The sequence below is a fragment of the Vigna unguiculata genome, chromosome 8 (genome assembly GCF_037176805.1).
Source record: "Vigna unguiculata cultivar grain cowpea cultivar isolate G323 ecotype 2 chromosome 8, ASM3717680v1, whole genome shotgun sequence".
NCBI classification, from domain to species: domain Eukaryota; kingdom Viridiplantae; phylum Streptophyta; class Magnoliopsida; order Fabales; family Fabaceae; genus Vigna; species Vigna unguiculata.
In genome coordinates this window covers 34,110,607-34,138,387 of record NC_140799.1, presented here as the reverse complement: position 1 = coordinate 34,138,387, position 27,781 = coordinate 34,110,607, and the positions used below count along the sequence as shown (strand labels likewise).

The 27,781-nt window shown below is 32.2% G+C and overlaps 2 protein-coding genes and 1 pseudogene across 5 annotated transcripts; all 3 read right to left on the bottom strand.

Annotated features, from left to right (window-relative positions):
* Nucleotides 1-618: 618 nt before the first annotated feature.
* Nucleotides 619-5,223, bottom strand: LOC114194749 (uncharacterized). Of its 3 annotated transcripts, none has more exons than XM_028085139.2 (3): nt 4,956-5,222; nt 2,765-4,796; nt 619-2,365 (listed from the first exon to the last, which is right to left on the bottom strand). In XM_028085139.2, exons 1-3 carry the CDS (start codon nt 4,992-4,994, stop codon nt 906-908), a joined length of 3,531 nt encoding a protein of 1,176 aa, XP_027940940.2. In that variant the 5' UTR covers nt 4,995-5,222; the 3' UTR covers nt 619-905. The 3 variants fall into 3 exon arrangements, with proteins under 3 accessions (XP_027940940.2, XP_027940941.2, XP_027940939.2); XM_028085140.2 differs by having other exon boundaries at nt 2,765-4,702; nt 4,956-5,221; XM_028085138.2 differs by having other exon boundaries at nt 2,765-5,223.
* A 3,260-nt stretch (nt 5,224-8,483) lies between these two features.
* On the bottom strand, nt 8,484-10,336 carry LOC146884425 (exocyst complex component EXO70B1-like; annotated as a pseudogene).
* An 8,309-nt stretch (nt 10,337-18,645) lies between these two features.
* LOC114194442 (sorting nexin 2B-like) lies at nt 18,646-24,864 on the bottom strand. Of its 2 annotated transcripts, none has more exons than XM_028084654.2 (5): nt 23,507-24,864; nt 23,057-23,266; nt 22,655-22,918; nt 19,346-19,432; nt 18,646-18,909 (listed from the first exon to the last, which is right to left on the bottom strand). In XM_028084654.2, exons 1-5 carry the CDS (start codon nt 24,560-24,562, stop codon nt 18,829-18,831), a joined length of 1,698 nt encoding a protein of 565 aa, XP_027940455.1. In that variant the 5' UTR covers nt 24,563-24,864; the 3' UTR covers nt 18,646-18,828. The 2 variants fall into 2 exon arrangements, with proteins under 2 accessions (XP_027940455.1, XP_027940456.1); XM_028084655.2 differs by having other exon boundaries at nt 22,655-22,915; nt 23,507-24,863.
* Nucleotides 24,865-27,781: the final 2,917 nt, after the last annotated feature.

Sequence of the window (27,781 nt, the reverse complement as noted above, 5' to 3'; positions counted from 1 at the left end):
TATTCAAATTAGACAAAAATGTCAAAGATGCAAATCCATGCAACTTGCTAGTTTGAGTAATAATTTATAGTGCAATTATACTTTAGGTTGATGTAGTTGGTACAGACCTTAGAGTGATGTGGTTGTGAAATTATTCTATGGATTTGCTCATTATACTAACTCATTAAATTAAGCAAAATACCACATTTCCTTCTCCTTTATCCTGGTCTGTACTATGTAGGGGCTAAACTGTATGAACTTCTCTAGATATCAGCATTTTTTTGTGAGTTATGCTTACTACATTATCTAATTATAGTGTGAATCTAATTTCTAGAACTGTTCATGTACATGCAGGCTAACTGAGATCTTCTCAATCATGGTGCAGACATACATTTTTTTTCAAAATAAATTTTAAATTCCCTTTGGCATTTAAAGGAGCTCGAAATACTCTTGGAATATTGCAGTAACAGTTTTCCAAAATGAGATTAACTTTTCCTGAAAAGATTTTCAATATATGCAGCATGTATTTCAAGACCTTTTGAATTTGATAGACCATAGAAATTGATGAATATAAAACTGCTAAAAATCTGCCTCATTTTCATGTGTACCAAAAAACTAGAAACAGTTTAGGTAAGTATCTGAAAGAAAAAAACACATTAAGACCAATGACAGTTGACATAAATCTAGTAAGTATCCACAGATAGGTTAAGCCTGTATTCTAAATCTTTCCAAACTTAGGTATTGTTTCCTTTACTCTTCAGGCATAGAATTATGAAAGCCTATCCAAACTTCAATTTAAACCAATCCAATCTAAAACATGGAAACAAAATAAAAAGGAAAACACATTTGTCATTTGGTTGAAACATAGTGGTTGAAACATAGTGGTATACAGGACACAAATCATTTCGATATATGAGATAATAAAATTACAGTTCTTTATATTTGACTAGCTTAACCTTTCCTTTTCTTCCAGCTAAAGATTCACTACCTTTTAGAAGAAACAAGTTGCTGAGTTGATCTTGAACCTCAAACAATCCATACTTAATGTAATCATAAGCATGCTTCCCAAGAAATTCCTCAAATGTGCCAAGGAAACTTCCATAAGCTGGCAACAGGATGTTTTCTACGGATTTTATTATTTGTTCCCTTAACTCCTCATCACAGACAAACCATGAAGACTGAATGTTGCATGTCTCATCAAAGTGTTCGTAAAACCAATAAAGGTTGTCTTTCATCAACTCGGTCGCAACACTAGGCTCCAGTTGATTGATGTCTACCTTCAAAAAGTCTACAACCTTATTCCACGAGCTTCTTAGATAGAGTTCAAGGTTTTGTTGGAGTTTTGTTGTATTTTTGTGGAGCCAGTCATCTCCAAAAAAAAGTCCCAGTCCATTTAGTTTTGCCTGTACTTCTATGAATCTCCGGTTGTTCAGGACGAAAACATAACCCAAAGGGTTTTTGTAATTTTTGGAGTTGGCTTCCAAACTGCTCTCTAAAAGCTCTGGCATCCTGTCCATCCACACAGGTGAAATCGTTTTATCTTTTAAACCCTGTCCAAGTTTAGAATTAATACAGTACATCATCACTTCAAGGGTAATCGGATGAATCCCGCCACCGGGAATGGCTGATACATCTTCGAAAGCCTCATAAATGGACAATCTCTGCCTTACCAGCTGCGCTACAATATTTGTGAATCTCCATGATTCAAACTCTTGTATCAACTCCTTCAATGTGTTGCGCAAGAAATGACTCCAAGTTTCCAAGGCAAGGGCAGAGTTCAGCAGACTAGTTGTCAATTCTGTGCAAATTTCCCTGAAACGAAACTGCCTAGAGGGAATGGAGCCGGTAACACGATTGAAGAGTGTCCTCTCATTGGGAAAAAGTATCCTCCAAGCTATGTTCATAGCTTTTATCAACCTCTCAATCTTCTCAGTCTTGTTAATGTCCTCCATGTTGAGCTCTTGATCTTGCAACCCTAATGTCAATAAACTCTCTTTCAGAAACTCCCTCCGCCAACTACTGTACACGTCTAAGCATTCCTCTTCAAAAAATCCATCTGATACCAATTTCGCTACACTTTCTCGAAGGTTGCTGATCATTCGTGGCGACAATGAATCCACCACCATGTTGTCGTCGGCGTGCAATTCTGGCACTGAAATCTGGTCCTCGCTGAGAATATTAGCTTTAAGGTATTTGTCTACATGCAAGGAAATTGCGCTGATAACGCTCCCATTCTCTTTCTTAAGAGCCTCTATACAACCCATGAAGCATGCCTTAGTACCATCAATGCTTTCTCGGGGGGCACCACCAGCACCACCCTCTTGAGGTAAAACTACTTTTGAAGAATTACGTGATGTTCCTCTTGAAGGCCGAACCATATCAATAACTGTAAGTTGATGAAAGCTATGAACAATAAGAACCACCTCATAATCACAGAATCGTTTCAGATGCTAGCAGACCAACATAAGTAGAATTATAGTACAAAACTATTTGTGATGATCAAAATATTGTACTTTAGTTTTAATTAATTACACTACAAATACACAACAACAATTCGAAGCAGCTTCACCTTTACTTTCGGCTACCACTTGCAGCGGCCGAGTTTGGTTTATGGTTACAGGGCTGAGCCCCAAATTTTTTTTTTCACATATATAAAGTAATATATAAATATAAATTAATTTTTTTAAAATTTTAATATATTTTATATATTTACTCTTTTCAAAAATTTTACAAACCTATTATATTTTGACACCTACAAAATATTTTCTACATGTCCCTCACTTACCAATTGATTCGTGACATAATTCGTTGAGTTTGGCATGAATGTCCTCTGTCACATACTTGATATACTTATCAGCGTCCTTACCGATCTCTGGAACATTCTGGAACCTAACTATGAAGTTTACATACGCAGGCAACAAGATTTTCTCTCGAGAAATTCTTATTTCTTCCCTGAGCTGTTCATCAAAAACAAACCAGGAAGACTGTTCCTTGCAAATATAATCAAACATCGTGTTAAACGACTTAAGCTTCTCCTTCAGTGACCTTGCTAAGGCATTAGGGGGCAGTGAGACAGTACTATCCAGGTTCAGAATTCCCAATACCCTCCCCCACGAGCTTCTTTGATAGTGCACATGGAATTGTTGAACTTTTGCAGCGTGTTTTCTGATCCAGTCATCTCCCAAGAGGGTTCCTAGTTCACTATCTTTGGCCTTTTGAACAATATACCTCCCATTATTCATCAAGAAAACATAGCACAAAGCAGGGTCCTTGTAAATCTTCGACTTCGCTTCCAAATTGCTCTCTAATAGCTCCATAATCCAATTCATTTCCTCTGATAAAGAACAAGATGAGTGAGCTCTATCATCAAGCTTTGGGTACTCTTTCAACCCGTATTCTTCAAAAGCCTGCTCCAAGCTCTGCCGTGACCGGCACGCCGCACGGAGGTAGTTCATCACGAAGCGAGTAATCGGGTGAAGACCGCCACCAGGAACCGCAGTCTTTGCGGGATCCCGGCGAACTAAATTCTCCAGTCCCATAAAAATGCCCCTAATCGATTCCCCCAGCCTCTTCCAAATAGTAATCACCTCGTGCCTGAGCGAGATGCTCAACTGATCAGAAAACAGAGCCTCAAATTCGGGAATTAGGTCACGCAGCGTCTCGAACACGTCGAGGATACTGAACAGCCATTCCGGCGACCGGCTCCCGACCGCGACTGCGTTGGCGAAATCTAGCAACTGAATTGCGGATCCGCGGCAAACCTCCATAAAGGTAAAATCCACGACGGAGGCGAATCCGAAGAAAACGCGGTCACAGAGACGCCGCTCGCTGGGGAAGAGGATCTTGAGAGCGACGTTCGAGGCTTTAATCCATTTCTCTATTTCATCTTTAAGGTCCTCCCACGTCATCTTTTCAACGTCCTCTATGCTAAGCTTCATTAACCCTAACCTCGACACGCTCTCCTCCAGGAACTCCCTACGGCAACTGCTGTACACGTTCGAGCACTCCTTACCCAACCCACCGGCCACCATTCGCTTCGCGGTCTCGCGGAGTTCGTTGACCGTCCCCGGCGGCAGCGCGTCGATGACAATGTCGAAGTCGGTCACCGGCAGCGACTCTGAAATTTTGTCCCTACTGAGAATATTAGCTTTAAGGTATTTGTCTACATGCATGAAAATTGTGCTGATAACGCTCTCACTCTCCTTCTTAAGAGCCTCTATGCAACTCATGAAGCATTCCTTCGTATCATCAATGTTTTCTTGAGGGACACCACCAGCGCCACCCTCTGGAGTTGAAACTACTCGAGAAGCCGTATGTGTTGTCCCTGTTGAAGGCCAAACCATATCAATGACTGGGTGTGGTTGTGAACTAGCGATAGTTGATTGGGGTGAATTCACTGGAGTAACACTATGACTGACTCCTTGTGGCTGTGAATGCGAACCAATTTCAACCACTACATGATCTTGGTGTCGAAGTCCATGATACCCGTTCCTTGGTTGAGGATCCAAATTGGAACGAAGAAGGATGAGGGAATAACTGAAAGCTCCTCCAACAGTGACTAACCATAATTTTACTTTCATGAGTTGTACAGTCAGAAGTGCACAGAAAAAATAGAGGAGATCAACCTCAAATCCTAACTGACTCAGCCTTGACAAGCCCAAAGACATGATAGCAAATGCAACATAGGAAACCAGACTATATACATCTGGTCTCTGTTTCACATCTTTATCAAGGAAAAAAGAGTATATAGAAGTGATCAGCAAAATAGAAAACGCTGTGTGAGCTTCCAAACAGCGAGAGTTGGAGTACTGCCATGTCTTTGCAAACAAGGTGGAAAGGGAGATTAAGAAACTGAAAACAATGTAAAGAAAGATCTTCCACCAGCTCCAATTTCCAATTAAATGATTGAAAAAGGAACTGAAGGCATAGCAGACAAGTCCAACAATAGAGGAACAAAAACACACAAATCTCCATACCTTTGGCTGATGTAGCCAACTCTGAATTTTGAAGAGCATGAGCACCGTGTTGTTTCTTAGGCAAAATTTGCTTTCAGGAACAAAGATGTCGACCACCACCACTGTTGCCCTTTTTTTTTTTGTTGGAGGGGGTTTTAATCCCTATATTTTTTTTTTTTAGAAATTTGAAGGGAAAGATCTGGGTAAGTTCCTTCGGTCTTCTGCTTGTTGACTTAAAACTGGATTCTTCTTTTGTCGGACCTTCACTTCTTTCAGTTATCTTCCAACTTAATAATTACATAAACTTACCAAACATTCTTGATCGAAATAATTTTAATCTCAGTCAAATAATATAATAACTGTTCATTCAACCCACTGAACACACTTTAATGTTCTATGAAAGAAACAAAAAAAATTCCAAGGAAAAAACAAGTCAAAATCACAGGAAGATGATTTCAAATGCATCATTTCCTTTTCCTTAGTAGTTATTCAAAGAGTGATTGGTTCTAGAGTAGCAAAATACTACTCTTATCGGAGGTGCCCAAAGAAAAGGGCAAGTGCATACTCAAATGTGAGACTTCTAAATGGAAGATGATTTTGTTTGATTTTCCTCTTACTTTTTTGTTTTTTTAAAATGTACTTTCTAATATCATTTTAAAATGATAAATATACCTTGTTTTATTTGACAAATAAAATATGTTGCTTGATTCATTTATGATTCAACCAGCTTTTCTTGTCCGTTTAAGTTTTGAAACTTGTTTGAACGTTTACTCTTAATTTTGTAGGATAAAAAAAATTAACAGATATTTTAAAAATAAGAAAAATATAAACAAGAGGTATTTTTTTACATTCTCTTCTTCGGGTTCCTTAATTAATATATATATATATATATATATATATATATATATATATATATATATATATATATATATATATATATATATAAGATTGTTAAACTAATATAGGAAAGATAGTAACAACATTTAATGTAAATAAATTCAATGATAGGATCATATATTTATTATTCAAGTATATAATTAAATATCTATGATTCAAATATATAATTGAGTTTCAATGATTTTTAATTATACACTTTAATTATAATTTATTAAATATTAAATAATAAAATATGATTGGTGACAATTTTATTACCAGTGGAGTAAAAGGTAAAAGTTAACTAAGTAAATATATATAATTACAGTTTGTGTTTTCTCGTATCCTTTTGAAATTGGATTGTACATACTTTTTTAATGTATTTTTATTTTGTTTTAATAATGTCTGACTAATGCATTTATATTATTGATTTTATTAGGATTTTTATTTGTAGTATGCATAGTGTAACTTAGTAAGACTCAAGTAAAATATTCACATTGTTGTCTTTACTTGTCTTTTTTGTGCTATTTATATTAATTTATTTTTAAACTTTGTGGATAAGGCAAATATAAGAGTTTAGGATTTTTCTGACCATAAAGCAAAAGTACGGATGACAATGCCTGAAAAAAAATGCGGGCCTGGGAGAGTGTTTTTAGTATGCTGATCTTTCGAGGGATGTTTCGCATGTGTTTTAATTATTTGGATGGTATCTATTTTAGTAAAAGTGTGTCAATTTGATATTTGTTGAAAAAAAAATGTTAATTGTGTTCTCATTTTTAAAATAGTGCATCAATCAAGTTTTTTTAAGAAAAAAATAATTAACGCCGTTAACGGCAAGTCACGTGTCACTCTCACGTTTTTTTAATTTTTTTTTAATTTTATAAATTTTTTTGTTGTCACGTGTCAAGTTCCTGTTTTGACACGTGGCAATGTCAGTACTATGTGGCAGGATAATGCCACGTGTGACAACTGTCATTGTACTGATTTCAATTTAGTACCCATATGTACCTGATTGTTTCAATTTAGTCTCCACTTTTGTGTTTTGGGTTCAATTTTATCCCAATTTTTTTAAATAATTGAAGAAGATTTTTTAAGTCATTTTTTTTTATAAGATTAAAAGTAATTAAGAATAAATATTTTTATAACATTAAGTACTTTGATATTTATATTAAAATTTAATTGTACAAACAATGTTATACTAATGGAACAATATAATCATCTACTTTTTTTTTTCAAAGTAAAACAATATTGTTTCTGTCCAATTCAAGACCAAATCTATTATTTGTAAACATGTTATACTAATATTTTTTTATTAAAAATAACTTTTTGGCATATTATGTTATTGTATATTATTAACCCATATCTTGTCAATGTATTCTTTGATCACTAAATTTTAAGATAAATATAAGTACTTAATTTTGTAAAAATATTTATACTTAATTAGTATTAATCTTATAAAAAAATGAATTAAAAAATGTACTTCAATTATTAAAAAAAATGAGACAAAATTGAACCAAAAACACAAAAGTGGGAACTAAATTGAAACAATCAGGTATATATGAGTACTAAATTGAGATTAGTACAATGACAGTTGTCACACGTGGCAATATCCTGCCACATGGTACTGACATTGCCACATGTCAAAACATGGACTTGACATGTGGCAACAAAAAAATTAAAAAAACGTGAGAGTGACACGTGGCCTGCCGTTAACGGCGTTAATTATTTTTTTCTGAAAGAGACCTGATTGATGCACTTTTTCAAAAGTGGAGACGCAATTGACACTTTTTTTCGACGGATACCAAATTGACACACTCCTACTAAAGTGGGTACATCCGAGTAATTAAACCTCCGCAGATCATGCATTCATATTTTATTCGTCTTTAATAAGTATATAATATTTTAAGATATTTTATTGATATTTATTTATAAAATATCTAATTTATAAAATTGTGATAAATTATTAAAAAAAATTGAATAATAATTAATTTTACAAAATATAATAATTTATTATAATAACCAATCTAGATATTAATTTATAAATTAAATATTATTGTCAATTAACATAGTTCAAAAAAAATTATAATTGGTTTCTAAATTAATAATTAAGATAGTTTCAATTATAAATTGGTCAGTAACATTAGTCACTAAGGTTTTAATTTAGATTCATATAATAACAATCATATATTTATTATGTTTTTAAGAATTATTATAAACTTTTCAAAATTCATATATTACTTATCTAGTATGCATCGTATCTTATTATTTTTAAAATAAACGTATCGACATATCGAATATATGTCATATCTGATACACGTATCGTATCCTTATATCATATGTTACGCATAATTAACTTGCTATTTGCCCGGGTCAATGATGGGACTGTTCGGATCGGCATGTGTAACAAATATTTTTGTCATATCTTAATTTTTAAGTTGAACAATACACTTTTTTTATTATTTCATTTTGTTATTATTTCATTCGATCTTTGAATTCTTAGTCGGTTGTCTTGCTTACATTTAACATTGATTAATTATTATGGGTATTGTTTAGTAGTTAAGACCATAATTTACTTATACTTTTTTAAAAAAAAATTAAAGGTTTAACTATTACATTATTTATATAACTTGGATCTTAATTTTATATTTAGTTTGCTATCAATAATAGACTATGGGATACAACAAAGATGTGAAGTATTAAATTAAGATTACCGACAAAAAGAAAGATGAATGAGTGAAACAAATTAACAAAATGTTTGTATTCTAAATCCTCCCAAAACATTATTTCTCTTTCTTCAGCCTTCATGCTATTTTTACAAGAAACAAATGGCCAAGGCGATCTTGAATGTTCTGCATTCCATACCTAATGAACTCATAAGCATCCTTACCAACAACATCGTGAATCATTCCAATAAAGGCTCCATATGCAGGCAACAAAAACTTCTCTATGGATTTTATCAAAACTTCCCTTAACTCATTATCAAAGATTAACCATTCTGACTGAGCTTTGCATATCTCCTTGAAGTGCTGGTTGAACAATTTCAACTTCTTTTTCATAGACTCTGTTACCAACTCCCTACTATTTACTTTCAAAAGCTCCAATATCTTCCCCCACGAGCTTCTTTGATAGAGTTCAATGTTTTGGTTGATCTTTGACTTGTACCAATCTTGGCCTAAAATCTCTCCATATATATAATCTTCCCCAAATTGCAAAAACGTCAAATTATTTATCATGAAAACATTGGAATCAAATCAATCAAAGTCTTGAACACGTTGGGAATGACATGAACCAGATGGTAAGACCATTGATGATTCTCAGTTGCTAATGTATTCACGAATCTTAACAGACTGATACTCAATTCACTGCAAACCTCACCGAACGAGATATCTGCATTGTAAGACTCTGGAAACACGAAATCACAGAGAATCCTTTCATTGGGAAACAGTATTCTCACGCTTATGTTATGTTCAAAGCTTTTATCAAACTCTCTATCTTCTCCATCTTGTCAAAGTCCTCCACATTGAGCTCTTCAACTTCCAACCCGAGTTTTGATAAACACTGCTTCAGAAACAACCTCCTAGAACTGCTGTACAAACTACGGCACTCATTCTGAAACATGAGCTTCCCGGTGTAACGAAGTTTGTCGATGAGTTCCGACGGTAACATGTCTTTCACCAAGTTGTCGTCAGCTTGTATTTCCGGCACTGCAATCTGGTCTTCATTCACAAGATTGCCCTTAAGGTATCCACCCACAAGCTTAAAAATTGTGTTGATAACCCTTTCATTCTCCTTTTCAAGCTCTTCTATATGACTCTTGAAGTGCATCCTGGCAAGAACTCTACGACTATTGGGTAGGATCAGCTTGAGGAGGAACAGGAACAGAAACCTGAACATGGGGTGAATCAGGTGGAGAAACACTAGCAGTGCTTACTTGTGATTGTCAATGGTAATGCCTACTAGATCATATGAGGGTTGAGTATCTAAAGTGGAATGAAGAATGTTGAGGGAATAACTGAAACACGCTTCAACAATGACCAACCATAGTTTAATTTTCATGAGCTGCACTATTAGAACTCCACAGAAAAAATACAGGAGATCAACCTCGAATCCAAAGGGACTCAGAGTCGATAAACCCAAAGACATGATAGCAAATGCAGCACTCGAAACTACGCTATATACATCTGGTTTCCCTTTCACTTTTGTATCAACGAAATATGAGTACACAGAAGTCATGATCAAAACCAAAAAAGCTGAATTAGCTTTCAAGGAGGAAGAGGTAGGGCGTTCCCTTGTGCTGGTGGACTTAGATAGAAAGAAGATGAAGCAAAGAGTAAAAACAATATAGAGTAATATTTTCCACCATTTCCACTTTCCGAATAGTTAATTGAAAGAGGAGCTGAGAGCGTAACAGAGAAGTCCAACACAACATGAAACAAAACACGCGAGTTTCCGTACCTTTGGCTGTTTCAGCCATCCCTGAATTCTGATGAGCATGACCACCGTCTTCTTCCTGGACCGTCAAGGTTTTCGTTGGGGGAAGAAAGAAACTTAGATTAGAGCCACCAATTTTGAATTGGCATTTCACATTTATCTTTCCAAGTCTGGGTCAACCATATAGTAAACCGTGTCCCACATCGACAGTGCGTTTACTTCACTCGTAACCAATTTTGAAAAAAATAATGTTTGACGTTTGTTTCGATTGACGCATGCTGGATATTTTCTTGTCAACCCTTCCATGGCTGCTGTGACTAGAAATTTTTTGATGTTTCATATCAGAGTGAAAGTGTTGTACAGTATTAATGATAATTTCTTTTAAAAACACTATTTAAATATAATCCAACCTTAAAAGTAAAAAGATTAAGTCATAATATAACAAGCAAGATTTGCATTCAGGAAATTCACATGAGAAGACAAATTCTTCGTTGTTCAAATCTTGTCTCTACCTGACACTGATCACCGATAATGTTAGGATTACTGATATTTTATAATACATGGATATGACAGTGTATCAGATACGACGCTCGATACTTTCAATACGTTTAGTTTGAAATTTGAAAATAATACGATACGATATGTGATAGATATGCGATATATGAATATTGAAAAGTGTACAATAATTTTTAAAAAAGTAATAAATATAAGATTGTTATTGTGTGAATTCAAATTAAAATTATGTGCTAAATTTATCAACATAAAAAATATAAATTATTGTCATCATAAAAGTACCACTACAACAAAACTCTTAAATCATGATCAATTTTAGTAACAAAAAATATGTTAGAGACCAATTTCCTAATTAGAGACCAATTATTTTGATAGTCACAACCTTGATAAATAATGTTAATGACCAATTTAAAAATTAATTATAATTTTTTGGGACTATTTTAGTTGCCAATAACTTTTAGTTTTTAAATTGGTACCGAAATTGGTCGCAATATAATGACTAATTATTTTTTGTTACTAAAATTATTTATTATTCAAATATTTTCTTATAGTGTACTACGATTTTATAAATTAGATATTTCACTCCTAAATATCAATAACGAATTCTAAAATATCAAACACGGATATATGTCAGACTTTAGAATAAATGTCTGACAGATGTACGTAGTCCAAATTAAAATAAATCTGATACTTACATATTTCATTCAGAACTGATTCTGCATAATTATTCAGAACGCTTTGATACTTTCGTAGTTCATTCCACTCTGCATAATAAATCAGAACGTTTACTCAATTGGTATAATTAAAACTAAAATGACTGAAATTGCATAATTCTGATAGCTTAAAAACTAAAGTCCAACGAAAATTATGAAAAAATAAAATAAAAATAATTCTAGTTTCAACTTTTCTTTTACTCAACAAGATTAATTATTCAAACAATATATTTTCATAGGGAAATATTTTTTTGCAAATTTCCATTAATAAAATTAAATATATTAACTTTTATTTTTTTTACCCAATTAGAAAGTTTTTCGGAATTTGTCAAATTTTTTTTTATTAAACTGTCATTTTCCATTTTCATAATATTCCTCGAGAATCACAGTCACAAATAATATCAAAATTATATTTTTTCAAAAATCATTTCTTATATATTTCTTTAAGAAATTATAGATTTAGATTATTACGTCTTCTTTAATGAAAAAATACTTTATTGAAAATAACATTATTCTTATGAATAATCATATTCAATTTCTTTTTTTCAACCGGATCAAAACGACAACAATTTAATTTGTTTCGGTTCGTTCCCAATTTAACCTACTTCAAAAATAAAATTAAAAATAAGTACGTATTTTTTAAACTTAAGATATATTGATAAATATAATTTTAAATAAAAAAATTAAAAATAAAATATGTATTTTTTAAAACTTAAGATATATTGACAAAAATAATTTTAAATAAAAAAATTAAAAATAAAAATATGTATTTTTAAAACTTAATTTATATTAAGAAAAATAATTTTAAATAAAAAAATTAAAATCAAAATATGTATTTTTAAAACATAAGATATATTAATAAAAATAACTTTAATTTTGGATACGGTAATTTGGCAAATAAACAATAATATGTGTACATATTGTAATAAAATATTTTTTCATATTTTTTAATATCATTATTATTTTATAAAATAGATTTATTCTAAAACTTTGCGAATCAACATCTCTCTCATTTTGACCATATAAAAACTTTTCTTTATTATTTTTTTATACATAACAGATTCTTTTTCCAAATGTCGTTAACAACTTTAAAGAAATAAATTTTGTTATTTCTATATTTTAAAATAGAAAATTTTAGAGATAGACTAATAGAACATATATAAATAGGTGAATATATATTAGGTTATCTTCTCTCAGTTAGGGGTTTTCATCTTTCTTACTCCATTCATTCGCGATTTTCTCTCTTCTTCTTTATCTAAATTTTCTCCCACATCTTACTGCAAACAATTTGCCGCAAGTCACACCACCACTGCCCCATGGTTTCTCACAAACAGGTGATATCCAGAAATTTTATTTATTTTTCTTACTTATGACACATATTATCTTAATTTTGTTTTTTCACTTATCTTCAGTTCTTCTATAATTTTGTACCACTATTTCTAATTAGACATTTTCCTCTTTTTACGACTTCTCTCTATTTTACATTTTAATCCTATGTTGTTATGCTATGTTTGATTTATTTATTTGTAGGTGAGATAGAAGATTAGTGTTTTATTAGTAGTCAGTTTAGTAGGGAGACACGGTAGAAAATTCAATTTCACACCTTTCTGAATTTTAGATTTCGTTGTTGTTGAGATTCTATAATACGCATATTAAAGTTCAACTTTTCTAATCTCTCCCATGTCCCTTTACTCTATCCAACATGCCAGTGGTTAAAACGAATACCTAAAATATAAATCCAACAAAACCAAATATTTGAGATTGGGATTGTCAAATCTTACATCTAAAATGTCGAAATTGTTGCAACTTCTTCACCTCTTTATAAAGATGCTCAATTACAATTATATCCATTTGACTAAAATGAAAAGAATTGTCATTGATTCAGCTGGCTAGTAGTCTAAAATAATTAAATATAATAAATATCGTCTTGCTGAGTATTTGTATTTTAACAAAATTTAATTTTATAACTTTTTTTTCAACATAATTTGTAATTTTGTCATTGTGTTGTTAATAATTTGTCATTCATTAATATCAATAATTTTCGTTAATATTTTAATGAAGTTATTTAATCATACTATGGAATGTCTTCTTAATTGTGTGAGATTTAATATGTACAATGTCTACTCAATAAACATTACTCTAATGCTTGATGGGCAACAAGAACCTTGATGGGCAACAAGAACCAAATGTAAGTGAATCAAATCATAAAAAGTCAAATGATATTCCTATAGATTCAATTCGAGGTGAAAAAGAAAGTTCAACACCAACATCACTTCAAGAAAATTTATTTCAAATAATTACTTTAAAAGACAAAAATAGATAAAAAAATGGAAACCTATATGTAATTATGGTGACAAATGTCTTTTGAGTGGGACAAAGAAAGGTACATGACATTTGTGAAACCATTTGAATATATGTAAGTTTCAAATAACACAAGACACCAAACAGACTTTTTAAATACTCATTAAGTAGATAAATAAATTGTAATTGTTAGTAACTATGTGTTTAATCATAAAACAACTAGGCATGTACTTCATAAGATGATAATTCTACGTGAGTATCTAATGTATATGGTTGATCACATACACTTTAAATAATTTTGTGTGGTTGTAAAACCTCTATCTAAGGTAGTTTCCCAATACACTATAAAAAATTATATTATGAAGAATTATAATGAAGAAAAAGGAAAAATATAATTAACGTTGTATGAATTCCAAGGTAAGTTGCAATTACTACATATGTGTGGATTGCTCTTAATCAAAATAAAGGCTCATGACTAATAACAACTCACTTTTTTATGATTTATGGAGGTTACAAAATCGACTTGTAAGATAATAATATTATACTACTATTTTAATTGTAATATTTATATTAATTTTGTTTTTCTTGACTAAATTATTAAAGTTTGTCTTTTAAATTTAGGTTTATGTATGTGTTTGCTGTCACACTAGTCTAGTTCTTGTTGAGGTGTTAGTTCAATGTTTGATGGATTTGAATCTATGTAGAAATGTTTCTACTTTGAGAGTTGATAATTGCACTACAAATGATGTTGTGATTGAATGTATTTGGATAACATAATAGTTCACTTAGGTATTTTATTTTGGGTGGCCAATTATTTCACCTACGATGTTGTGCACATATATTGAATTTAATGGTAAACGATGATTTGTCTATAACTGCTATTGTCATTGAAAATATTCAAAAAAGTGCTAATTTTTGGAGAACGTCTCTAAAAGAGAAATTTATAGAAACATGTGCTCAAATGAGTATTTCATTTACTAGAAAATTAGTTATTAATTGCAAAACTATGTGGAATTCTACCTTTTTAATGCTTTAAATAGTCATACAATACAAAGATGTACTAGATCCACAATTTATAATGTGACACTCTTATTTTTAGGTACTTCATATCCAACTGCCAACATCTTTCTTTCTAAAGGTATGTCAAATTAAGTTGACTTTGATGGAATGACTTAACTCTCCCATTTTTTTTATTCTTTAAATGGGTACACTTATGGTTTTAAAATTTGACAAGTATTGTGATATGTAGGGGTGATGGATAGAGGTATTGTGTTCGACCATTTGTATAAAATTGAAGTGATGAATTATTTCTTCCCTAAGATATATAAAGAGGGATTTGATTGTGAATTTGAAAAGGTGAAGATTATTTGTAAGGATTTGGTAAGAAAGTATGAAATAATTATGAACGATAAGAAGTTAGTTTTTCCACTCCCACTGAAGAAATAATCCAACAGTCAATTTTATTCTAGAGGTCTAACAGAATACCTAAAGCCATCACCCCACTAATCACACCCCAATACTTGTTGTGACATTTTAAAACCTAAGATGTAGTCGTTTAATGAATAGTAGAAGTGGGAGAGTTAAGTCATTCCATCAAAGCGAACTTAAATTGACATACCTTTGGAAATAAAATGTTGGCAATTATATATGAAGCAAAAGAAGAGTGTTACATCATAAAATATTTCCAACTTTTGATAAATTCATTTGATGTTTGCCAATCATGTGCATGTACAATAGACAAAGCTTTATATTGACCCTCTCATTGTGATAATTGATAAAATACATTTTTGTATTGTATGGCTACTTGAAACATTAAAAAGGTAGAATTCTACCTACTTTTGCAATCAATAACTAATTTTCTAGTAAATGTAATACTCAATTGAGTACATGTTTCTATAAATTTCTCTTTTAGAGTTGTTCTCCAAAAATTAACACTTTTTCGAACATTTTATATAGACAAACCATCATTTACAATTAAATTCAATATATGTGCACAACATCGTTGGTGAAACAATTGGCCACCCAAAATAAAAGGCCTAAGTGAAATGTTATGTTATCCAAATACATTCAATCATAGCATCATTTGTAGTGCAATTATTAACTGTCAAAGTAAAAATTTTTCTATATAGATTCAAATCCGTTAAACATTGAACTAACACTTCAACAAGGATTGGACTAGTACGAGGAGCAGACACATACATAAACCTAAATTTAAAAAAACAAACATTAATAATTTAGTTAAGAAAAAAAATTAAAATAGTAGTATAGTGTTATTACCTTACAAGTAGACTTTGTAACCTCTATAAATCATCAATAAAGTGAGTTATTATACTTAGGTAGCCTTTATTTTGACTACTAGCAATTCACATATTAGTTGTAATTGCAACTCAACTTAGAATCCTTGATAATATTAATTTTACTTTCTCTTTTTCTTCAGTAAAATACTCCTTTATAATATATTTTTTTATAGTGTTCGAGAAACCACCTTGAAGAGAGGTTGTACAATAACACAAAATTTTGTAAAGTCTATGTGATCAACCATTGGCATTGGATATTCATTTAGGATTATCATCTTATGGAGTACATGTCTAGCTGTTTATTGATTAAACACATAATTGTCAACACCAACAATTTCACTATCTACTTTCTGAGCTTTTAAAAATTTCTGCTTGATGTCTCGTGTTGTTGGAAGCTTGTAAGTTTTGAAATGATTTCGCAAATGTGACATACCTTGGGTTGCTGCCCAAGAGACTTTTGTCACAATAATTGCATATGGTTTTCTATTTTCCATCTACCTTTTGTCTCTGAAAGTGATTTCAAACATATAAAATGAATTCTTAAATTGGCGGTTGAAGTTGAACTTTTTTTGCATTTGGAGTTGAATCTATAGGAACATCATTTTGACTCTTATGATTTGATTCACCTATATTTGGTTCTTGTTTTCCATTATTCAAAAAAATAAAGGTTTATTGATTAGATATTCTACATATTAAATCACACCAAAAAAAAATTAAGACATTTTAAGGAATGATTTAATAACTACATACAATAATGATAAAATTGAATGACAAAATGTCACCTATACAGTGAAAAATTACTGTTGAAAAAAAATATAGTTCCATTAAATTTTATATGATAACTAATTTAGGTACGATTAAATTTTGTATATGGATAAGATTCAACAAGATTATATTTAATTATTTTATACTATACAGCAGGAGGTTCAATCAATGATTGTTCCTTTCACCTTAGTAAAATGGTTATTATTGTAATTGAGTATCTTTATAGAAGATGAAGAAGTTACATCAATTCAAGCAACATATTTCATACGTAAGATTTTGACACTCCCCACCTCCTAATCTTTAGTTCTTTTGGTTTATATTTTAGGTTTTAGTTTTAATTATTCTCATATTGGGCGGTGAAAAAGATAGGGAAAAGATTAGAAAAATTAAACATTAATATGTGAATCATAAACCATATCACCAAGCAAAATCTAAAATACAGTAATTTTATCTAAGGGGTGCTTACAAAACTAAATTAAAGTGGACTAATTAAACTACCTAAATAAACCAAACAGAGCATAACTGGAGATAATTAAATTGTAAAACAAGTCGTAAAAACGAGAAATAACAGTACAAAATTGTAGCAATAGTAAGTTGAAGGTGGTTGAGAAAATAAAAATAAAATAATATCTGAGATAAAGAAGGAAAAAGAAAATTTTGTAATTAGAACTAAAAGGGGTAGCACATGTTTATAAGAAACGATGACAAGTGTATGAATTTGCGGCGAACTAGTATGAAGTGGACATAAAAAACCTAATTAAGAATAGAAAATAACCTAATAAATATTTAAAATAAAATTATAATTTTAAACGATCACAAATATAAATTGTAATAATAACTATATACCTATTTGTATCCACCGAATTTCTCTGTTCACATTTATGGATATTTTTGGTATCCTAGACTAAACATTTCTTAATCATTATGTTCATTACTAAACTAGTTGAAGAGATAAAATAGATCTAAGATATATCGTTGAATCAATCATCAGAAGAATTAAGTAAAAAATTAGATAATGTACCTTGTTAATCATTATCACATCTTGGATCAACAAACTCAGCTACTTAACAAAGAGACAAGAGGAACTTTTCTATTTTATAGTTTAGACCAAATTACACTGTTGAGCACGTGATTGTTTTTAAACAGAAACTAGATGTATGCAGAAATTGTCGATTGATGAGATTCTTTTAACAATATAATATAATTTTAGTACTAAATAAGTTTTTGGTACCTATAAAATAATACTCCAAACAAATTTCAAATTGATATCTTCAAAAAATTGAAGATTTCTATTACCTAACATTTAATAAATAAATTGATTTGATTCAATCAATTAGAGTGGTATTTTAAAATTAACTGGACATATTAATATGAAGTGTATCATATGTCAACATATTATTATAAGAATTACATATTAATAATGTCAACTTAAGAATGATAAAGTTATTATTTGGACCAAATAATATTTATAAAATAGTGTCAAAAGTGCACAAAAAATTATGATATTTCAATTTTGAAGTTATCAAAATCTTGTTGAATTCTATAATTTATTGATACTTGAACACCTAAATTTGAAATGCTAAAACTGGTACGCCTAGAAACTCGGGTATTTGGAACATCTTTTTGGTATATAAAGCAAATATTTTAGATAATCCTCAACAGTAAATTGCTCTTCTAAATATCCCAAAAGAATGGCCTAACAGGCAAAACAACACACATCGAAAACAAATGAAGTTGCGTGTGTGGCGTAAATTCACGTGCAACAAAACCGCTTGGAAAAGATTATGCAAGCAATCGAAAACAAAACCAAATTGCAAGTAATGTACAACAGCAAGTATGCTTTTAATGATGTATAAGAAATGTTGATTGAGGTACAAGTGTGAGAAAGAGCCTAAGAAACCCCACAAAAAGCTTCCGTTAATTTATTGTCATGACTACAGACATATTTCCGGAGAGTGGCACATCAATGAATAAATAAAGATTTTAATTTACAGCCACAGATCAAGTGCTTTCATCCACATATCCACGGGTCTCTTCAGCGACTTTTGTCCACACATTTGCTATTTTCTCATTATACCCCACCTGTTAATTCAGAAAGAGAACCAACAAATTACACTTCTGAATCTAAACGCAGTTAAACCACTCGAACTATTCTTAAAAGCATAGGGAAGTAGAACACTAAAATCTTGTTTATAGCTTCTCAAGCATGCTGTCACAATTTTATTCTCACACGGATGACATAAGACACATGTTTGATCCCCTAAAATTAATTCATTGCTTCTTTTGTTCTAAATAAACGTGTTCAGAAACTTGCATCATTTATCAATTATCTAGTTTGTTACTCCGCCAACATTACATGGGGCACATATGTCAACCAAAAGCAACCATAAGAACAATTTATGTAGGAAGAAACACTCAGAAAAATAGGAAGTGTCTTAAATTGACGTAGAGTGCGGAAATCGTGAAAGGAAAATCCAGTTTTTACTTATGGAGGAATTTAAGAAAAGACGTGTCATACCTGATTAACTACAAAACCTTTCAACATGTTTAAGAAGTCAACCTGCCTCTCTTTATCAATCCTTTCAAGTTCACTCCTATTGTTTTCCTGCAATGGCATCATAATCATCCATTACCCAGATACGCAGACAAAGAACTGAATAAATTCATCATGTAGAAATAAAATAAAATTAAAAAAAAAAAAAACAAACATAAAAAATGTTAAAATGAAACTAGACAACCAGTACAACCCAACATTTAAAGCAATGTTTTAACTTCGATATGGTATATCCATACAGCAATTATAAACAAGACACTTTCAACAGGACCAAACTAGATAGCATAAAATATAAGCTAGCAAGATGTTAGATGATGAGGAAGAAGTAAAATGAATGCGAGAGAAAAGATCATCATATATAATAAAAGCAACGTTGCAGACAGATCACTATATAAACAGCGCAAACATAAGCATTTGCAAGTAGCATGCATACATAACATAAAACCCATGTACAATGCACAGAATTAAAGTTTTTTTGTATTCAACAGGCGATTAATTCTGATTCCTAATCACAGGGTTTTAAATATTTTTGTACTACTCACATAAGCAGTGAATAGATAAAAGTCGCATGATTAGTATTTAAGAATTTCATGTAAAGGGTTAGAGAAAAGGGAAAAGAAAGGCATCTAAGAATACGAAACACAACACATGATTGATAAGTGTCATACGTTACAGCACCCAAATCAAAATTATTATTTATACTAAATATGTCATGTAGTAACGCTATTAGTAGAAGCCCAAACTCCCTAACAATAACATTGATAATAACCTACCAGTCCGAATATCTTAACACTCTGCATCATGATTTAACTTGTAACAACATCTTGCCAAAAGATTTACACATCTAGTATTCGCTTAAACCACAAATTTTGGCCAAGTCCTGGACAAATAGCCTATTCACACATCCCAAGCAAACCTTCGTCTTTTCACCAAAGTGAACTGCTCTCAACTTCAAAATAATCTCCAAACTATGTAAACTATCAGACCACCATCTCCAACTAAATCTCAAAAACACAATGTCCATAATCATCACACCATATCTTTGACAAACTAAATCACATAAAAACTACTTCAAAGCCTCAAACATCCGTTTAGTTCAATGCCAAACATGAACAGAAACCAAAAAAGATGAATAAAAACACAACAATAACTAAAATGCCAAATAAAGGCAGAACAGAAATTCAGTAACCAAAAAGAATACAAGCAAAATTTTATTTGGAAGAATGTGAGACCATGGGAACAAAACATTGAAGAGATGAAATAAAACATTGAAGAGATGAAACAAAACACTAAATAAAAACCTTACACCAAATTCACAAACACATCAGAAGCACTGGAAGAAGTATGAAAAGCCCAACAGAATAAGCAGTAATAGATAGAAGAAAGGAAAATTTGTTGATGATAATTCAGAGAAAACAGCAAACATAGGACAAGTATCATTTGAAGATACTCAAATCACCTCCAGTCAAGACAAAATACAAAAATAGGATGGACATTGTTTGAAATAGAAACAGAGGAAAAACAGAGTTCAACAGAAAATTCATCAAAGATTATAGATAGATGTATAACAGCACCATGCATGCACATTTACCAAAAAATTGTTGGAAGTGGACAACGGCCTATGGCAGTGAGCCAAAAATCCACCGTATACATATATGGCAGATGGCATAGCAGCTAAGGGCAGAAGCCATGGCAGACAATACATACACACCACACACACACACACATATAGAACTGTAAAAGTGACAAATATATTAAAAACAACATAAAACTAATAAAATTCATGACATTCATCAAAGTCTCAACCTGATTATCGTCATTACATAACAATAGGCTAAAGACACAATGTCACACTACAAAACTAATCCTCATCCGCCCTCCTAATCCAACATAATCATTCTCCTCACCACTATCTTCTCCATATTCTTCAACTATAACCCCAATTTCATCCCTACGGTTGTATCTTTAATGAAGTGCTTGATTATGGCCTACAAAATCATGCAATCTTTTAAACTGAAATCCCTTCCTTCACTTCGGAAAAAAAAAAAACCATTGAATGTAAAAAACAGCACGGATAGAGAAAAAAAAAATCAGAAAAAGAAAAGGAGAGAAAAAAACTCTAGTGGAGACATGTAAGAAAAACAGAGCACAGCTGTGAATAAAGTTTGAAAAGAAAAGAAAATAGGAGGAAATAGAAATGGCAGGAAGAAGAATGAACAAAAAAGAAACAAGAAAAAATTAGGAAGAAAAAGTGAAACAAAAAAGCCAATTTAATGTGCATCGGAAAAGTTGTGAGAAGTCTGTTTGCCAGCACAATTAACAAAATAGATGTGAGGAAGGAAAAGGTTTCTCAAGGGTTCTCTTAACTGTGGAAAAAAAACAAAGTTAATGTGTCGCTGGAAAAGTTGTCAGAGTGCAGGTTGCCAGAGTTCATGTCACCAGAGTAGCTAGGTTCCCCACCACAATTAACAAAACAGATATGGAGAAGGAAAAGGTTTCACTAGGGTTCTCTCAAGCATAGACAGTAGTTTGAGGGTTGAGCAGATAGGATTTAGGGTTATTAGACCTTTTGGTCTGAAAATTGGCAAACCACAACCCAAATGTCATTTGAAAAAAAAAGTTTTTCAGCAATGGGCACCACAAATCACTACAGCAGAAATGATGGGCAGCTTACAGCAGATGGCTGCCAAAACCGCCCCACCATACTATTATGGCACTGCACCGTAACAGATTTTTAACTACACTCAGAATTTATGAGAATAGATGTTAACTTACAAACTGAGGAGACTGTACAACCAAGTGTGACGAGCTAAATACAATAGAAAGAGACTCTTCTCAAGGTAGAGTTATCTCACTAAGAGTTATGTCAACTTTCAATACTACCAGTAGAAAACCAAAACCACAAGCAATAAAACTAATAACCTAGTGACCATAACATCTTGACGCTTAGAAAATGTTTCGTTGTGGATTGAATTTAATATAAGAGGAGCTCAATCTACAAATTCACAAACATGCTTAGCTCTACAAATAAAACGATCGGAGCCTCTATTCCCCAAAGAAATAATAGAAAAGAATAGCAGATGGCCAAATACAAAAACATTTAAGATAAAGAGAAAAACAAATTTATGAAAATCAATATTAAACATTCAACTTTGATGGACATAGAAATAGTAGCAAAACACAAATCTGATGGATCATATATGTCTGAAGCATATACCATTTTGGAACATAAACTACCATCAAAGCATATAGCTATTTGAAGACAAATGATACCTTGATGCGCTCATATTCTCTGGTTGCAACATTCTTGGCATCTTCAGTCGCTCTTATAGTTTCTTGTAGCTCCTCCAACTTACGAACCCTTGATTTGTCAGCCCCAAAAATTTTAGATGAGGCTGCTTCAAGTTTTTCGGCTCTTGACTGCAAAGCAGACAACTCAGATAGGAGAGTCTGCACCGTCAATAGTGCACTTGAACGCTCTGAGAATGCACTATGAACAGCCAACATTAATCCAAGGTACTCATGAAGTGTATCCTGCTATGCACAAATTAGAAAAACATCAAAATATTTAGTGGGTTGCCCTTTATTTAGGAAGAGTGATACAAATTCTTAAAGAAAATAGACTACTCGGTGGAAAATGTATTTTTGAAAGATTAAAATAATTGTGCAATATACCAAATGCTTCACAGTCTGAGCATTTAATTCTCGAAATAATCTGCTAGCCTTGACAGCTGCTGTTGCTAAACCTTTCATGTCAGCAGCCCGTGCCCTCTGATTGTTCAAGATAGCCTCTTCATTTTCAAATTTTGTTAATTTAATAAATGCCAGCCCTAATTCACCCATTGTCTCTCCCATATCTTGCTGTGCCTTCACAAGTGACTCAGCCTGCATCAAAATTAGCACGTGATTGGAAAATTCATAGTAACCAATAACCACACAGAAGATTCAAAAAACAGTCTGTGACATTGACCTCAACATGAAGGTTTTTGGGCTCACTATACAAAAAACCTTAGTCATAAACTCAGTGAAAGGGTGTAACACAAGTGAAACATCTACACACACACAGCCTAATGATCTGAAATTAAAACCAATTGATTTACAGAAAACATAAAACCCAAATAACACCTGTTGAGATGCACCATTAATCTGCAGCTCAAGCTCATTAATCTTTTCCTTTTTTTCAAGAAACTCCTTATCCTCTTCCACAACCGGAGGCCTGGAACCTCCCCAATCATTGGCCACGGACTGTCTCAACTCCTTGAACAGCCTCATCAAATCCCTGCCTCCTCTCGCAGGCTGCACAACCTCATGCGGCGCAATGACGCTCTCCCCCAACAACTGCTTTGGAAGCTTAGCCGCGCCATCGAGCACCCTCGACGCCACATCGGTCGTCGACGGCAGTGGAAGCCTCCCCTGAACCTGCAAAAACACCCTGAACTCATCGCTCTTCCTGATCACCGGATGCGCCGCCAACCGCCGCAGGTACTTCTCCAGCGCCAACCTCCGCTGTTCCACGAACTCCTGCTTCTGCATCACCTGGCTCTCCACCACGCTCTTATCCGGCCGCGGCGGAATAAAAAACCCGCGGTACGCCTCCGCCAACCGATCCGAAAGGGTGACAACGTCACGGAACCTTCGCCGGACACCGAATTCGGCGCCTGGGGCGCCGAATTCGGGAATGTTCGTCGTCGTGGTGATCAAATAGGTCACGTAACTGTTGCTTCCCGGAACAATCGAATTCGAGGTTTCCTGCTCCTTGACGGGGTTCGAAACGGTTATATTCAAATACTCAGAGCTCGAAGACGGAGATCGAGAGACGGAGAGGGAAAGTGACGGCGACGGAGCGTCGACGCCGTTTGTTTCGCCATCAAAGGACGTGAAAACGGCTTCAGCATAAGAAGGAGGGTCGATGTAAGAGGAAGCGTCGGGGGAGTTAGGGTTTGGAAAGTACTGCGGCGGGGAGAGAAGGGGATCGGAGTCTGCCGGGGTGGAGACAATCGGCGGCGAGAGCGGGTGGTGGTTGGATTCCGAGAAAGTGGTGAAGGCGCTGCGGTAAGCAGAGGAGAAGGTGGATTTTCCGGCGTCGTGTTGGTCGTGGTCGTGGAGCACGAGGTTTTCCATTTGGTCCGGCGGCACCGATAGAGGGTGGTCATCAACGGTGTGGTTCTCGGAGCCCATCATTGTGGTTATGAGAATCGCGACGGAGCTTGCAGTAAATCGGCGAAGCAAGCCCGATGAAGAAGGCGTGAAGAGGTTAGATTAGAGAGAGGTTGAATTTGGGATTGGCATTAGGGATTTGATAGTGTCAGATAGAGTGTGTTGGAGTGTGAGGTGTTGGCTAATGTGCGCTGGGAGGTGATGATTTGGAATGGTGAGGTTGAAGAAGACCATGCAGGGACCATAAGAGTCGCAGAAACTAAGGTTGAGAGTCACTCACTGTACCTGAAAATTGAAATCGATGGCAGGTATATTTTACGTTGTTCCACACCGAACTCCGTAAAAACCCACTAACAAATTATATTATTGTTCATGTTTAAAACAGCTTTTCAATTAAAAAAAATAGTAAAATTAATAATGGATGGGTAAATTATATTTGAAGTTGATATTATTGTGGGGAAAAATCTCGCATTTGAAGTATTTATATTTTAACACGTAATTCCATTAACATACTTTCCATTTACAGTTAAATTTAAACTTGAAAAAAGCATTATTACTTTTATTTAATATTGAGATTTTATGTGTTTTTTTCCGACAAGAGGGTATCGACGTAAAGACAACCAATGTATGTGTGACACGTAAGTCAGTTAAATAGAAAGAGATTGTTATAACAGAAAAATCCAAAGGAAAAAGAAGTGAGTTGTAAAGAGAAATGAATCTGATGTCATCACCTGTGACACAATGCAATCCCCGTTATGAACTTCTCGTGTTTGTTAATATTTTTTCTGTTTTTATATATTATATGTGTACAATGATCAAATTTATTTATTGAAATTAAAATAAAGATTATAAGTTAAGTTGTTATGATTTTGGTTGTTATTTGAAACATACAATATATAACAGAATTCTAATTTAGATTAGGAATATTTTTCAATTAAGTTTGAATCATACATTCATCGTGATTGAGTAATTTAAAAGTGTGTTAAAGAAAAACTAAATTTTTGAAATAAATTTCAAACTTTTTTTGTGGTTGAATGGGTTGTTATACTTTGCTCTTTAGTTTGGTGAATGAAGTGGGGAAAAGTCTAAAGTAATCAAGTTAGCTTGTGTTGCCAATTTTATGATAGAATTGGCGAATTCGTTGAAAACAACCATCTATTAAACAAAGTGAAGATGAGGCTACAGAAAATTTTATAAACTTATTCTGAAGTAGAATTCAATTTAAAAAGAAAAAAAATACCTAGTAATTATATGTTCAAAGATATGTAAACTTAATATAGTGAAATATTTGCTTAATGTTAAGGTGTTATCGTTGGCAATGTGTTTGTTGGCTCTGTGATTACCTCACGACATGTTTGTTTTATAAAAAAAAAAAATACATTTATAAATCTATATGTTTAAATTTACTTTGATCCTATAGTTATCAGAGTTTGCATTTTTGTTTTCGTAAAAAAATTGTAACTTTAAATTTGGTTATGCTTTTTCTTAATATTAAGCAATTAAGCAATTTATATATATATATATTAGTAAAAAATATTATGAGTCTTTATTCAGTAATGGTGGTCAGATTTTTACCTAGATTACTTCTAGATATTGTGGAGACATTGATGTGTATCCAAGATTGGTTATGGATCAAGATTGGTTATAGACCAACATGGAAGGTAATGAAATTAATACTTTTATTTAGATATTTTAATTAAGTGATTATTAGAAATTTTTAATGAACTTCTTATATTTTCAGACTCTTCTATATTAAAATTGGACAACAAGAAACTTTATACAATGTTGATGAAGTTATAATTTCTCTAATATTTCATTCAAAAATAAACTACAATATAAATTGTTAGTGATTTTTTATTTGTTTATTTTTCAGAAATCAATCGAAGAAAGTGAACTTGTTGATCCACTTTCTCCGATTTATATTGTAGTTCATTCAAAAATAGATTACAATATAAATTGTTAGTGATTTTTTATTTGTTTGTTTTTTCAGAAATCAATCGGAGAAAGTGAACTTGTTGATCCAAACACTAATTATGGTTAAATTTGTTTTTTAAATATTTTTGTAAATACTCGCGAGTATATGTGGATACCCTTGAATATGAAAAAAATAGGTGGATACCCGCATAACGGATACCCGACGACAAATATGGATACAGATATGGGACAAATATTTATCCAGCAGATAGGGTACGGGTATTGGGGAGCTACTACCCGTACCCTACCTACCACGTTGACATCTCTAAGTGTAATCATTTTAAAATATGTCAAATCCTAAAATTGAGACAATTTTGCGTTTTTTTACATAAAAAAAATAATTTAAAATTTTTTTCACCGTATAGATAATTATATTCGCGAAAGTTGATATCTAAACTAATAAGAATATTAACAACAATTAAACTCTTTAATTTTGCAACAACAAAAAATCATGAAAATTGTTTAGATATGAAAATATAAATAGTGAGAATTTGAAAAAACACAAAGTTACAAATTAGAGTGCCCAAACTATATTCAAATAGAACTTAAACAAAGATTAAGATATAAAATATTAAAATTAAAGGTTTAATTACTCGAATGATACTCACTCTACTAGTGTGTGTCAATTTGGTATCGCAGTTAAAAAAGTGTCAATTTGGTATCGCGGTTAAAAAAATGTCAATTACGTCCTCACTTACAAATAATGTCTCAATTATGTCATTTTCAGCAAAAAATAATAATAATTAATGTTGTCAATGGTGTGTCACATGTCACTTTCCATTTTTTTATTTTTATTTTTTTAATTTTTTAATTTTTGAAAAAAAGTTGCCACATGTTAAGTTCCTGTTGTGACACGTGACAATGTTAGTGTCACGTGACAGGATAATGTCACATGTGTCAAATGTCATTGTACTTATTTCAATCTAGTCCCCCAACTTCTATGTTTTTTATTAAATTTTGTCCCAATTTTTTTTAATAATTGAAATATATTTTTATAATATGTGTTTATAAAATTAAAACTAATTAAGTATAACTATTTTTACAAAATTAAGTACTTATATTTATATTAAAATTTAATGATTAAAGAATACATTACAAAATATGAGTTAATAATATACAATATAATATGTTAAAAAGTCATTTTTAATAAAAGAATATTAATATAACATTGGAGGGAGATAATATTGCTCTATTCTGAAAAGGAAAAAATGGGTGACTATACTGTTCTATTAGTATAACATTTTTTTTACCGCTAAATTTTACTATAAA